This window comes from Cervus elaphus, chromosome 14 (assembly GCF_910594005.1).
Source record: "Cervus elaphus chromosome 14, mCerEla1.1, whole genome shotgun sequence".
NCBI lineage: Eukaryota > Metazoa > Chordata > Mammalia > Artiodactyla > Cervidae > Cervus > Cervus elaphus.
In genome coordinates this window covers 23,420,587-23,435,957 of record NC_057828.1, presented here as the reverse complement: position 1 = coordinate 23,435,957, position 15,371 = coordinate 23,420,587, and the positions used below count along the sequence as shown (strand labels likewise).

Here is a 15,371-nt window from a genome sequence, read left to right as displayed (position 1 = left end):
CTCATACAAGTTACTAATTTGTCTGAATTTCATTTTCCTTGCCTGGTATAAAGAAGGAATAAATATACAACTTGTACAGATGTTTATGAATTAAATAATAGGCTCATACACCATTTTTTTTTTTACAATGTCTCCCTTTTTATGCAAAATGGGGCCTGATAGGAACCTATGTGAGAAATGCAGACATGCTGGAAAAAACTGAGACCCACAGGATCAGAGTCTGCATTTTACCAAGACCCTTGGGTGATTCTGATGTACACAGAAGTTTGCAAAGAACTGATCTGGTCAATAACATATGGGAAAAGAGAACAATTTCTTAAGAAAATTACCTGTTGATTTTCTCATATTTTCTCATATGTTAACATTTTATATGTGTTTTTCTCTTATGCTATTCAATACCTTGTTTTTTTTTTTTTAACTAGGCAAACTTGGGAATTTCACCTTCTTTAAAGACTTTCATTCATATTGAAAATATTAATAATAAATCAAATAGAAGAAAAGTCAGCCTATTCTTTTCATGGCCTTTGTACAGCCCTAGTTTTTTACCCAGGCAACCTCCAGTTTCGGGAAAATGTACATATTGTCAAAAGCCACGAGACAGGGACAAGGATTAACACTGAAATCTGCAGAAAAAGTTATGTCTGCTTGCAGTTCTGTGACACTTCACCAGGCTTTTCTAGAACACTCTTCTCAAGCTCTAAAAATACAGATTAATATGTTAACTTGTAAATCTGTGAAAACCAAATGATTATTATACAGAAAAGTTCCTAGTGCAATGCCCAGTGTATAATCAGTGCTTAAAAAAATGGTAGTCATTTCCCTCCCTGTTTACACTTACTCTATTGTATTTATCTTTTAATTGTCTATATTCCACATTAGATTGTGAACATCAGAGGGATGAAATTTATTTTTTTTAGATGTGTATGTCATACATATCTTCATACATACCTTTAACATACATACATACATACATATGTCATACATACCTTCAACAAAATTTACCTATTACAGATAATACAAAATTTCTATGTTTAGCTCTTTTTAGTACATTTAGGTAAACCAGGACCAATGACTGAGTGAAAGATTTATTTATTGAATCATTAGACAAATAATATTTGTGCAGCAAAATTAGGTGTCAGAAACTAAAACAGACACTGGAGGCAAAAACAATGATAAGCAAAACCACCACTTCTACTTTAAAAAGGGATGATATTTATATTCCTCATATATTATCTCAACCAGAATGCAAAATTAAATTGTGATAAGTGCTGTGAAAGAGGCACAGGGTACTCTAAGAACGTACTGAAAGAAAGTGAAAGTCCATCAGTCGGTCGGACTCTGCGACCCCAGGGATCGAACCCAGGTCTCCCGCATTGCAGGTGGATTCTCTGCCAGCTGAGCCTCATGGGAAGCGCAAGAATGTAGTAGGTGAGATAAATGTTAGAATTTAAGAACCGCTCAGCAAGATTGTCTTCTTGGCATATTTTCCATTGGTCTGGTATGTCACTATATTCTACCAATGTCCTTTTCACCATTTTGGAATTTCTCTTAGCTTAGAAAATGTCCTGAGGCGTTGCTTCCCGAAGACCATTGTTCAAATGAACCTTTTATAAGATGTTTAGGTGTAGAGAGATGGATAGGGCCGACAGTGTCTTCTTCAGCCCTCTTAACAAATTGGTATTGATTATCCTGTCAGAATAGTTCACATACTGCCACTCTGGGAAGACAAGTGAGTCACAGTACAGTTGCGTTCAGCGACATTCGTGACATAATGGAGGTAGATGGGGGACACTCCGAGCTCACCCAGCTAAGGAGACAGGGTGAGCCCAGTGAGGCCATCAAACTTTCCATAAGAGGACACAGGTTTCATCCCATTGTGGCGTGATGATGTCAAAGGAAAACACTTTTTCTACTGGAATTTTACTTAAATTATCTCCAGATGATAACCATGGCCCCCCTGCATCGGGAATCCCCCTGTATGCCAACACTACTTCTAAATTCGCGATTCTGTTTGCGGTCTACCAACGAGGAAGAGAGGTGAGTGGCACTCAGTGAGTCAAGCAAAGAATTCACAGGACGTTCGGGCTGAGTAGTAACCGGCTGGGGGTGAAAACAGGCCTTTTCGCGCTCCCCTAATTGATGCCCTACCTGTTCCGGTAGTAGTACTGCTGGGCTAAACTCTTCGACCGGGCTTGCAGCCTGGCTAACGTGGCCATAGCCTCGGCTCGCCCGCTGCACCTCCGGAGTGTCTCTCGGTCTCCTAGGCAACCGGGCTAAACCATTCCACCGATCCCGGGGATTCAACTTTCGTTACTTCACATTTCCCCCCAAACACACACTCTTTCAGCTTCCGGAACAGCATAAAGAAAAACTAAGAAACTTTGCTTATTAAAGATTTCAAATTATTGACCCCTCTCCCTTCTATGAGCAATAAAGAGGAGATTTTCAGAGAAAGAAGCAGTGGAGGGGGGGAGGAGAACTAATGGTTGCTCCCAGCTTCCGGTTTCCGCTTGCTGTCGGCTTCCGGAAGCTCAGCTCAAAATGCTGAACTGCTACTGGGAAGTCGCTGGTGGTGCGGTAGTTGGAGTCTGTTCTCGGGCCTGAGCCTCGAGGCCAGGCTCTTGGGTGTCGTTAATGTTCGGGGCCGCCGGGCGCCAACCGATCGGAGCTCCAGCCGCCGGGAACAGCTGGTGAGGCTGGCCACCTGGGGATGGGAGATCCGGAAAGGGTGTGATGGCCGGGGGCCGCTGGACCTGGAATGGAAGGGGGAGGGAGTTGTGATGGATGATCTGAAGACCTTTAGGCCTTGCTCTCTTTTCGTTCCTGGGATGGACGCAGTTTAAGGAAGGCGTGGAAGTGTGTGCTAAAGATTTGCGAAGGAATACAGTCAATGCTTGCTGATTGCTTGTCTACTACACCACAATAATGTAGAAGGAAAGCTTTCTGTACGCCCGGAGCAATTCATTTCTTCGTTGACTGTTGACAAGACGAGGATTACAGAAGAATCTATCTTACTATAGGCATTATTTCCTCATTTTCCTTTTTAAATTTGCAAGATTGTACCAGGTGTTTTCGAAGATCAATTCCCAGAAATCTAGACTTCTGGAAGTTTAGAAGTGGAGGAGACTTTGCCTTCCTACCCCCTTTTTTTGGAGTAGGCGTAACCTACCAGTTTCTGTCCCTTGAACATTCCATTCTAGTTCAAATGAGATGTGCATGGGATGTCCCCTGAGAACTTACAATGTCAGGGTTAAATTTAGGGTTCGACTGCAGTATTATACCGCTAAACCACTTTAGAATAATAAGCTGCTTTGACTTGGCAAAGTTCTTTCACAAATAGCTACGTTTTATCTTTATGAGGGTCCTATGATAGGAGACTATCAGGAGATAGGATAGGAGATTAACAGAATATTTAAGGGACTTGTTCAGTGTTGCCATGCAGCCTTTAGCCCTAGAGCTGGAAGCTCGGTTTTGGATTTCTACTTGAAAACTATTTCTACTCCTGTTTTTCTCACAAGACGTTTTCCTCCAAGTATACCCAAGAAGAGCAGTGAAACAAACAAAATTTCCACTGACATTCTCAAACATAAAGTTGAACAACAGGTGAAATGCAGCTGAAATGTGTCAGTCCATTCCTAGATTCCGCAGCAAATGAGAATCTGAGGGATTCTAGTAGTCCGTGATCTCCAAGAATTTCTTTTGCATCACCTATCATTGAATAAAGAATGTCTTGCTTGGAATGTTTTGAATGAGATTAGATCATTCTGTAGTTCATTTTATAATGAACAGACTTGGTTACGCTCTTTTGAAAATTTTTTTTAGTTGAAATATAGTTAATTTACAATATTGTGTTAGTTTTAGGTGTTCAGCACTGTGATTCAGTATTTTTACAGATTGTACTCCATTAAACATTATTACAAAATAATGGAGATGGGGCAAATTAGGGGTATGAGGTTGAGATACAAGCTACTATGTACACAATAGATAAGCAACTAGGATACAAGGTATAGCATGAGATTATAGTCATTATCTTGGTTATGCTCCTTTTAAATACATTTTCCTGTGAGAAAAATAAGGAGCACTTTTTTTAAATGAGCATTTTATTTTAATGATAAAGTAATTAGCATAAAATAAAACACATAGCTCTTAAGTGTTTAGTATTTTTAGTTTTGGCAGTTGTATATACTGTGTAACCACAACACAAAGCAAGATACAGGACATTTCCATCATCCCAAGCACGAGTCCCTCTCCAGATTACCTTTCTTAATGTTTCAGCATCTTTTTAAGAGGGGGAGACAAAATGTGCCCTGTAGATTGGTCTGCTCTTGCTGTAGTGATACTGATTTGTAGGGTAGATGACAATTTAGTGAAAAAATAGGACTTTTTAAACTCCTCTTCCTTCTATCCAAATCATGGTTAGGTACCTCTTTGTAAGGGAAGATCCTTTGGAGTAGGAAATGACAACCCACTCCAGTATTTTTGCCTGGAAAATTCCATGGACAGAGAAGCCTGGGGGGCTGTGGTCCCAAGGGGTCACCAAGAGTCAGACATGACTGAACACACACACACACACACACACACACACAGACACCCTTTTTGTAATGTAGAGAACCTTCTTTTAGTTCTCTATTTTACTTGAGATGGAATACATCCTTTCTTATGGCATCAGAGTATAACATAGTGCCTAGCATGTTACTGGTGTTTTTGAATAAAATTCTTGAATTATGCCTGATTTGACAGAATGAGTGTTCCAGAAGTTTAGATCCTGTATTTTCTAGTTTATCTGTGTGACCATCTTGTTATTCAGACTTTCTTAATGGAATTTTCTTTTTCATTCATTCATCAGACATTGACTGTACTATACATGTGTGTTTTATCCCAATGACGAAATCTCAGTGCCAGTCAGGATGCTACTTAGTTGGTGTAGTTAATTGGTGCCAGCTTTTGCGTATATATGTCATCTCATGTATTGGGTTGCCAAGAAGTTTGTTCGGAGGTTTTTTCTACAGTGTTACGAGAAACCTAGGTAAACTTTTTGGTCAACCCAATAAATCTTTTGAAATAGGTGCTGTTATTCTTTGCATTTTAGAGATGGCAAGACAGGAGCAGATATTGTTTAAATATTAATAACTTACCCAAGCATCATATTTGCAGTATTATACTAGTCTATCTGGGCTTCCCTTGTGGCTCAGCTGGTAAAGAATCCGCCTACAATGCAGGAGACCTGGGTTCAATCCCTGGGTTAGGAAGATCCCCTGGAGAAGGGACACTTCTAGTATATCTAAAAATAAATTTCTTAGTTATCCTAGTGTACTGCCTGTGTGTCTTAATGAGATACCTTATCACAAGGAATATATAAACTGGAAAGTATATGCACAGGTTTGTTAACTTGGCCTGATGTAGTTAACTCCCACCTTGACTTCAACCTTTTCTCCAGTGTCTAGGTTAGTTTTTCAATTTTCAGGCACCAGGTGGGTAACTGTAGAGGATTTCTCTCTTTCTTAATCTTTTATTAAAAAGTAGAACTCTGATATTTTATAAGTTAAAAGCCTAAGGAAGAAAAGCTTTATACAGTTAAAAAAAATCCCATGATTATTGTGTGTGTCAGGAAATATGTTTTTTGTACAAGTTATTCTTGTAAGTCTTGATAGTTCATGTATTTATAAAATCTTTATAGCTGAAAGTGTCTGTCTGCCCTTCCTGCCACCTCATACACATTTTTGAAAGTAGGGTCGAAGAGTGAACTAAGTCAGAAGAGAAAGACAGATGTTGTATATTAATGCACACATATGGAGTCTAGAAAGATGGTACTGATGAACGTATTTGCAGGGCAGCAGTGGAGACGCAGACATAGAGAACAGACTTGAGGACACAGTGGGAGAAGGAGAGGGTGGGATGAACTGAGAGAATAGCATGGAAACATATACATCACCGTATATAAAACAGATAGCTGGGGGGAGTTGCCGTGTGACACAGGGACCTCTCACCCCAGTGCTCCGTGACAACCTAGAGGGGTGGGATGGAAAGGGAGGTGGGAGGGCTTAGGAGGGAAGGGACATATGTATACCTGTTGCTGATTTAGGAGGGAGGGGACATAAATGTATACCCGTTGCTGACTCATGTTGTTTTATGGCTGAAATCACAATATTGTAAAGCAATTATCCTCCAATAAAAAAAAAGAAAAAAAAGAACGTAAGGTCTAAAAAGTATCTCTTGGTACTTAAAACGTTAACCTGACTTTTCAAAATTGATTTATTTAATGAAAAGATCACATTTAGAATTTTACATGCAGTTCCTACTTTTTACTTTATTAGTCATTTTTATTTAAAGTCAACTTTTGAGCTTTTGGGAAAGATTTTAAAGCTTGAACTCAACAAATTTTTAAAGTTAATTATTGATAATGTAATTATCAAATCACTATTGATGTATAAAGCTATAGTATCTATTTGTTTCACTTTATGTGTCTTTGCTTTAAAAATAGCCATGACAAATAAACTATATTGATTCTGGACCTTTTCTGCTATAATTTCATTTCTATTTGGTATTTTGATTTCTTTAGGTCTGTAAAACTGCATAGTGAAAACTTTAGGTCTGGAAAACTACTTTTCAATAACTGCTATTTTTTTAATCTGACCTTTTTTTTTATGGTCAGTTTCATACCCTTAGGTTTGTCTCAGTCAGTTTTCCATTTCAATTTGAAATCTGAATTGTCCAAATTTTCAGTGAAGTCATATTTTTCCTTTGTTATTTGTTCACTCATTTAGTCCTTGATTGATTTGTTCACCTAGCTGTTGTTTAGTCGCTTAGTCTTGTCCGACTATTTGTGACCCCGTGGACTGTAGTCTGCCAGACCCCTCTCTGTCCATGTGATTTCCTAGGCAAGAATTCTGGAGTGGGTTGTCGTTTCCTCCTCCAGGGAGGGGATCTTCCCAACCCAGGCATCAAACCCAGGTCTCCTGCATAGGCAGGCGGATTCTTTACCTAGACTTTTTTTTAAAACATCTGTCAAGCATTATTTTAGGTACTTGTAATTAATATTCAGTGGTCTTCATTCTCATTCCTATTCTAAGAATTCAGATTATGTTATATATTCAAAAGTATTGAGTAGTCACCATGTATAACCAATGCATGAGACTCATTTCCCAAATATTAGAAGGTTGCCTAGATCTGTTTATTATATGCTATAAATATTATTATATTATGAAATGTTTTTTAGACTTTAAATTATTTTTGTTTTAGACTTTGACTTTCTTTCACTTAGGCAGTTTTTTATTCAGTGGTTTACATCTCAAAAGTGAATACAGTGTAAGGAAAAACATTTGAATAACTCCTGAAGTCATTAAATGACGAAAAAGAATCAAAAGAATGATCTTCAAATTTAAATAATGAAGGAGCGGTCTTATTAAATCACTGTTTGGAAAGTTGAGTTAGAAAATCACTATGTGAAAATAGAATTTGATTTTTTTTTCTGAAGCCTTCCATGTGTGATCGGTTTTTTGTCTTATTGGCAGTAGGGTAAGGAGGAAGGCAAGGTTTCTGAGGGTTCCCCTGTGACAGAAATGACAAAATAGCAGCTGCCAGCAGTACCTCCAGTTGAGAGCAAGTCAGTAGAACTTTTGCTCCCATCATGGGAAATGAGTTTTTCTGTTTGATGGCAAATCTTGTGACTATTTACTTGGAAGGATGATATCCTTTCTTTACTTTTTTTTTTTCTCTTGTATCTATATTATTATGATAGGAATAGGTCAAACACACAGCATTACTTTTTTTTTTTTTACTAAGAGGGGTTTTTTTTTGTTTTTTTTTAAACCAAAAGTCTTTAAGGAAGTGCATGGATTTCTTGAAATTCCATGCAAGATTTTTTCAAGTGTCTTTTATCTTCCCTCTCTCCATCATTCAGAGAGTTTCAAGAACTCAGAAAGGTTGATGGTCTTAGCTTTTATTGTGATATACTCGGTGGTTATAGTATAGTTTGTACCTTAAAAGAACAATGATTTGATATTTCAGTAACAATTTCCTCTTGTGTGTAGAGGTTGTTAAAAGATGAAATAACTGCTGTCACACTTAAGTACTCATTCTTATCCTCCAAGAATCCCCACAAGGTACTCATTAAATGATGAATAGAGTATAATTTAGCTTCCAAATTCTTGCTTTGACTCTTAAAGCTCATGTTCTTTACAGTTTTCTCCCAGCCTTTTTCTCCCTCTAGAGAATTTTATTCCATGTTTATTGCCCAGTGTCAGTATAACATTATAATTAATCATTTGCATGTTTCAGAATAAGGTAGATTCCTCCCACCCCCATGCTACTCTTTTAAAAGAGAGAAAAGTTTACTTATGATTGATGGTTTTATACAGATAGGTCATGGAGAAGGAAATGGCAACCCACTGAAATATTCTTGCCTGGAAAATCCCATGGACAGAGGAGCCTAGTGGGCTACAATCCATGGGGTTGCAAGCGTCGGACAAAATTTAGTAACTAAACCACCACCACCACCACACACAGATCAAGGAATTTCTAAGTTAGCCCAAGTATTACCATTTAATGTTAGAATTATTCTTAATTTCTTGTCCTAAAATACATAAATAGAGAAAATTGAAGATATATCTCTTAATAGGTTACTAGACTGAGATTAAGACTTATTTATTTTAACAAATAATATTACCTTTAAGGAAGGAAATCTATAAATCCCTATGAGCAGCAGAAATCTTAGTCAAACTTTAGATAATTCTTAGGAATCATATTTTGTTAAATCAGTCATAAAATTTAACCCTTGATATATGGACTTCCCAGGTGCCTCAGTGGTAAAGAGTCTGCCAAGCAGTAGACGCAAATTCAATCCCTGGGTTGGGAAGATCCCCTGGAGAAAGGTATGGCTACCCACTCCAGTCCAGTATCCTAGCCTGGAAAATCCAATGGACAGAGAAGCCTGGGGGGATACAGTCCATGGGGTTGCAAAGAGTTGGACACGATTGAGCAACTAACACATTCTCTTGTGAGTTTTTTTTTTCATGCTATATTTTTCTCTTCTGGGAATAGTAGTTATTGCTTGATACAGGCTTCAAAAAAGTAGTATTTTGCCACTGACAAAATAGTTGTTGGTTATTGAGGGGCATTTGTTTTCTGGGCTTTCATGGTCTTCAGCTCCTGCTATGCTTTCCTCTACATTGTTGACGCCCTTTAAGTCCCTTGATTCATTTGTCAACTTGTCAGTTCTTCAAGGACATAGGAGAGGTAATTTAGAATTAAGGCAGCTTCCTTACTTTTCTACCTTGAACCAAAAACATTCATAAAAACCCTTAAACTCAGTTCCAGGGTTTTCTACATCATCTGATCTTCCTCACTCCAGATCAGTGGTCCCCAAACTTCGTGGCACCAGAGACTGGTTTTGTGGAAGACCACTTTTCCATGGACTTGGGGAGGGAGGACTAGGGGGACTTGTTCTGGAATGATTCAAGCACTTGACATTTATGATGTACGTTATTTCTAATTTAATGCAGTCACTGATCTGACCTGAGGTACCGGTCCATGCCCAGAGGTTGAGGATCTTTGCTCTAGAGCATACATTTTTTAAGGAAGGCCTTTTTCTGAATTAATTAGAACTTGGTGTTAAAGGAAACCAGCAAGAGCTATTGACTCTTTTATTGGATGTTAATGTTTCCTGGAGGTGAACAAACACATAAACAAACTTGACCTTTGGCCAAATATTCCTGTGTAAAACGGGCATATCAGATTCTGGATTGATTATACGTTTTAGATTGCTCAGCATAATCTAATATGACCTGAAGAAACAAAATGCTTATCAAGTCATTTCCTCTGAAAAAGTCCAACTTTATATAAATAATGGGGCTGTACTTTTATTCTGTTCATTTGGACTAGCTTAAGAAAATGATTAGTGAGCTGTTCTCTTAGACATTATACTCAGTGCAAACTAAGCCCAAAAGATTTCATTTCCAGTGGGTCTCAAATGAAGAGGAATTGTTTTATAAATATGAATATAAAATTTTCAAGTTAGCTTAGCGGTGATTCACTGGATTTTACTATAATTCAACCTTTAAAACTATGGTTGCTTAATAAAGAGATTTTTCTACTGGAGAGTAACATATTTCCAGTGTTCACCTCCATTAGGAAAGGGCTTATTTAAGAAAATATCTTTAGGATAGCATGTTTCAGGGCAGTGGTCTTTAATAACTGCCAAGAAAAGGGAAATGAAGGAGCTCCTGATCATGTGACGGTCTCTTATAATGACTTTATTTCTGTGAAGCTTGTTGATGCCAGTTTTACCTGAGAGATATGAGTGAAGCCACTTGACAAATTGTAATAGTACTGACTCATTTACAGAATTTTGGTTGAGATTGACTTGCAAGACTGGTGAAACTAAAGGGGAAAAGTTGATTTGAACTTGCAATTCAGTTCAGTCACTCAGTTGTGTCCGACTTTTTGCAACCCCATGGACCGCAGCACGCCAGGCCTCTCTATCCATCACCAACTCCCAGAGTCCACCCAAACTCATGTCCATTGTGTCGGTGTTGCCATCCAGCCATCTCATCCTCTGTCATCCCCTTCTCCTCCTGTCCTCAATCTTTCCCAGCATCAGGGTCTTTTCAAATGAGTCAGCTCTCCGCATCAGGTGGTCAAAGTATTGGTTTCAGCTTCAACACCAGTCCCTCCAATGAACACCCAGGACTGATCTCCTTTAGGATGGACTGATTGGATCTCCTTGCAGTCTAAGACTCTCAAGAGTCTTCTCCAACACCACAGTTCAAAAGCATCAATTCTTCAGCGCTCTGCTTTCTTTATAGCCCAACTCTAACATCCATACACGACTACTGGAAAAACCATAACCTTGACTAGACGGACCTTTTTTGGCAAAGTAATGTCTTTGCTTTTTAATATGCTATCTAGGTTGGTCATCACTTTCCTTCCAAGGAGCAAGCGTGTTTAATTTCATGGCTTAATTCCATGTTTTAATTTCATGGCTGCAGTCACCATCCGCAGTGATTTTGGAGCCCAGAAAAATAAAGTCAGCCACTGTTTCCACTGTTTCCCCATCTATTTCCCATGAAGTGATGGGACCAGATGCCATGATCTTAGTTTTCTGAATATTGAGCTTTAAGCCCACTTTTTCACTCTCCTTTTTTACTTTCATCAAGAGGCTTTTTAGTTCTTCTTCACTTTCTGCCATAAGGGTGGTGCCATCTGCATATCTGAGGTTATTGATATTTCTCCCAGCAATCTTGATTCCAGCTTGTGATTCTTCCAGCCCAGCGTTTCTCATGATGTACTCTGCATATAAGTTAAATAAGCAGGGTGACAATATACAGCCTTGACGTACTCCTTTTCCTATTTAGAACCAGTCTGTTGTTTCATGTCCAGTTCTAACTCTTGCTTCCTGACCTGCATACAGGTTTCTCAAGAGGCAGGTCAGGTGGTCTGGTATGCCCATCTCTTGAAGAATTTTCCAGTTTATTGTGATCCAAAGTCAAAGGCTTTGGCATAGTCAATAAAGCAGAAATAGATGTTTTTCTGGAACTCTCTTGCTTTTTCAATGATCCAGCGGATGTTGGCGATTTGATCTCTGGTTCTTTTGCCTTTTTGTCACTTAAATTTGTTTTTTCCATATGTTTGTAATTTTTTTTTTCCTGAAAAGCTTTTTAAAGTAGTTTTTAGCTGATTGGTATTTGAACCACATGATAGAATACATTAGATTCTTCTTGTTAAAGTATTTTTTTGTTTCTCCTGAGAAAATCAATATAAGATCAGATAAGACTAGCACAATTTTAATAATGTTTTAAAGAAAGTTTGCTTTCGTTTTTAGTAATACTCTTGGTTATATTTTGTTAAATTACGTCAAAGCAGTACTAATGAATTAATTTAAATGAAATTAGTTAAGTAGTATCAGAATTTCAGTGGATTAAATCTCATGTGCTAATCTTTTTCTAATGTTAGGACCATCACAGTTTCTCTGCTGAAGTAAAGCACTAAATTGTCACTTTCAAAATAACCTGCATTTTTAGTTGGAGGTTACATTCATGTGTTGAGTTAATTAAATTCATGTAACTATTTATAGCCAGTCTTTCACCTATGATAAGGAAACAATTTCTTTAAAAAGTAAATTCCTCCAGAATCAGGTGATACCGAGTCTTCTTTTAGACAAAGGGTCTTTATTGTGGTATATGTTACACTGGCTTGTTGTTGGATGTTCAGTTGCTTAATTGTGTCAACTCTTTGCAACCCCATGGACTGCAGCACACCAGGCTTCCCTGTCCTTCACTGTCTCCCAGAGCTTGCTCAAACTCAGGTTCATTGAGTCGGTGATGCCAACGGACCTTTCTTTAAGAATTTTCCACAGTTTGTTGTGATCCACACAGTCAAGTGCTTCAGCGTAGTCAGTGAAGAAGAAGTAGATGTTTTTCTGGAATTCTTTTGCCAGCCAGATGCTCAAGCTGGATTTAGAAAAGGCAGAGGAACCAGAGATCAAATTGCCAGCATCCGCTGGACCATAGAAAAAGCAAGAGAATTCCAGAAAAACATCTACACTAGCTTACAGTGAGTTATTTTAAAGGTGCAGTATTGCTTTCAAAGATAATAATTGTCAGACAACATTTCTTCCAAAGAAGTAATGTTAAAGGAAAAGAACAAAATACTCTTTGCAATAAAGGGAAAACAAAAAAGCAGTTATTATAATAACATATAGGTATTGGAAAAAAGATCCATTTAGCTTATCAGTGTAGTTGGAATTTTAGCCCTTGTACTGGCTTACTACTCGTTTCTCTGTAATGCATATTTCTCTTCATCAAGTTCAGTGTTCTGAAACCCCAGTACTATACAGAACCTTTTTAAAGAAAAAAAGAAAAAAGTATTAGTAGCCTTGCAGAGTTCATTAAAAATTGTTGTTGTTGTTCTGTCACTGAGTCACGTCTGACTCTTTGTGACCCAATAACTGCAGCACACCAGGCTTCCCTGTCATCCTCTATCTCCTGGAGTTTGCTCAAATTCATGTCCTTTCAGTCAGTTGTGCTATCTAACCATCTCATCTTTTGCCACGCCCTTCTCCTTTTGCCTTCAATTTTCTCAGCATCAGGGTCTTTTCCAGTGAGTTGGTTCTTTGCATCAGGTGGTCAAATATTTACATGAATCACCATGTTTTTGAAAAATGTGTGTCTCTGTATAGACTTTTTGTTTACTCATTCAGAATGTCAAAGGAGATAGATATGGAAAATACAAACCCACATTAACTGGAAGATAATGTCCTGTTACTTAATTGCTCACAGAATGCATTTTATTGAGGCATCATTGGTTTTTTGAATTCAACTCACTCACCCCACCCTAATGCGCTGATTTAAGTCTGTCATCCCCTTTTTGTGTTCAGGAGAATATAATGCTTAACTGTGAGTCATCCTCTTTATATAGATACATATTAAATCTGTCTCTATAATAAATAGTATCTCCTGCTACTAAATCAGTTATAAACAAAAATGCAAACTGGATACTGGAATTATGGAGGTGTTCTTGGGTGTAATTGGGTAAGCATTCCGGCTCTGGAACCAGACTGTCCTAGTTTGAATCCTGCGTTTCCCACTTCCTACATGTGTCACTTCGGGCCGGCTGCCTTAAATCTCTGTGTCTGAGTGTTTCATCTCCCACCTTACAGGGTTATTATGTGAAGATGAAATGAGGTCCAGTAAGTTGCCTACATATGAACAAGTTCCTTTCTTAGAGTGCATTCATAAGTCCAACAGACATAGCCTAGGTACCCAACTAACCCAATCGGCTGTATGGTACTGTACTGTAATAGATTTCCAGTGCTTTTCACACAAATAATACACAATAAAGAAAACATTTTAAAATTTTACAGTACAGTACCTTGAAAAGTACAGTAGTACCAGCTACATCACTGCTGCTTTTACACTTGCTTCTGAACATCCTGTGCTTAAAACAAAGATATTATACAGTACCATACAGTAACGTACACAAAAACACAACTACTTCTAAAGGGTGCATGTGCATGACAGTGTATGCCAGACATGTGAACTAACTCACGTGACTAGCCAGCCATGTGAACACACGTTTGCATCTTTGAAAGTTTGCAACTTGAAGGTTTGTATGTAGGAGGCATACTGTAATGCATATGAAACACTTAGAAATGGGTCTGGCACGTAATATGTACTCAAGTTTTGGAAGCCTTATATGTACCTCATATTGTAAGTGTTAAATCCAGTTGAAGCATCTGTGTGTTCCTTTTCAAGTTATTATTAAAAGGAAAAGACCAGGTTGAAAGTTGTTAAAGGGATCTTGTGAGGGCCTGAAATTATGGCCTATGAAGAATATGTATAGACCATAGATCAACAAACTATCTGGCCATCCGTTGGTTTTATAAATAAAATTTTATTAGAACACAGCTATACCCATTCATTTCTGTATTCCTGATGATTGTTTTGGGCTTACCATGGAAAAAATTGAGTAGTTTTGATGGATACCTAATGGCCTGCAGAGCTAAAATATTTTCTACTGGGTCCTTTACGAAAATGTGTCTTGCTCTTCTTTTTTTTTTTTTTTATTTTTTTTTGAGTATCTTGCTCTTCTTGTTGTTCAGTTGCTAAGTAGTTTCTGACTCTTTGTGACCCTGTGAACTACAGCACGCCAGACTTCCCTGTCCACTATCTTCTAGAGTTTGCTCAAATTCAAGTCCATTGAGTCAGTGATGCTATCTAACCATCTCATCTTTTGCTGCCCTCTTCACCTTTCGCCTTCAGTCTTTCCCAGCATCCGGGTCTTTTCTAAGAATTCGATTCCTCACATCAGGTGGCCAAAGTATTGGAGCTTCAGCTTCAGCATCAGTCCTTCCAATGAATATTCAGGACTGATTTCCTTTAGGATTGACTGGTTGGATCTCCTTGCTGTCCAAGGGACTCTCAAGAGTTTTCTCCAACATCACAGTTCAAAGCATCAATTCTTCAGTGCTCAGTTTTCTTTATAGTCCAATTCTCACATCCATATATGACTACTGGAGAAAACATAGGTTTGACTACATAGACCTTTGTTGGCAAGATGATATCTTTTGCTTTTTAATATGCTGTCTAGAGTGGTCATAGCTTTCCTTCCAAGGAGCAAGAGTCTTTTAATTTCATGGCTGCAGTCACCATATACAGTGATTTTGGAACCCAGAAAAATAAAATCTGTCACTGCTTCTACTTTTTCCCCTTCTATTTGCCATGAAGTTCTGGAACTGGCTGCCATCATCTTAGCATTTTGAATGTTGAGTTTTAAGGCAAGTTTTTCAATCGCTTCTTTCACCTTCATCAAGAGACTCTTTAGTTCTTTTTCACTTTCTGCCATTAGAGTGGTATCATCTGCCTATCTGAGGTTGT

The 15,371-nt window shown here is 38.1% G+C and overlaps 2 protein-coding genes across 8 annotated transcripts in view; one reads left to right on the top strand and one right to left on the bottom strand.

Moving 5' to 3' along the window:
• SPATA17 (spermatogenesis associated 17) overlaps positions 1 to 2,281 on the bottom strand; it is a 240,313-nt gene extending 238,032 nt beyond the window's left edge. For 5 of the 6 annotated variants that reach the window (XM_043924404.1, XM_043924406.1, XM_043924407.1 and 2 more), the window contains exon 1: positions 2,149 to 2,281. In XM_043924404.1, coding sequence (XP_043780339.1) covers positions 2,149 to 2,216 — 68 coding nt within the window. In that variant the 5' untranslated portion in view covers positions 2,217 to 2,281. The remainder of the gene's footprint in view (positions 1 to 2,148) is intronic. The other variant, XM_043924409.1, reaches the window with a different exon arrangement.
• A 234-nt stretch (positions 2,282 to 2,515) lies between these two features.
• The window catches only part of GPATCH2 (G-patch domain containing 2), a 190,951-nt gene continuing 178,095 nt past the window's right edge, over positions 2,516 to 15,371 (top strand). Inside the window, exon 1 of one of the 2 annotated variants that reach the window (XM_043924402.1) lies at positions 2,516 to 2,690. In XM_043924402.1, the coding sequence (XP_043780337.1) occupies positions 2,635 to 2,690 (56 nt within the window). In that variant the 5' untranslated portion in view covers positions 2,516 to 2,634. The remainder of the gene's footprint in view (positions 2,691 to 15,371) is intronic. The other variant, XM_043924401.1, reaches the window with a different exon arrangement.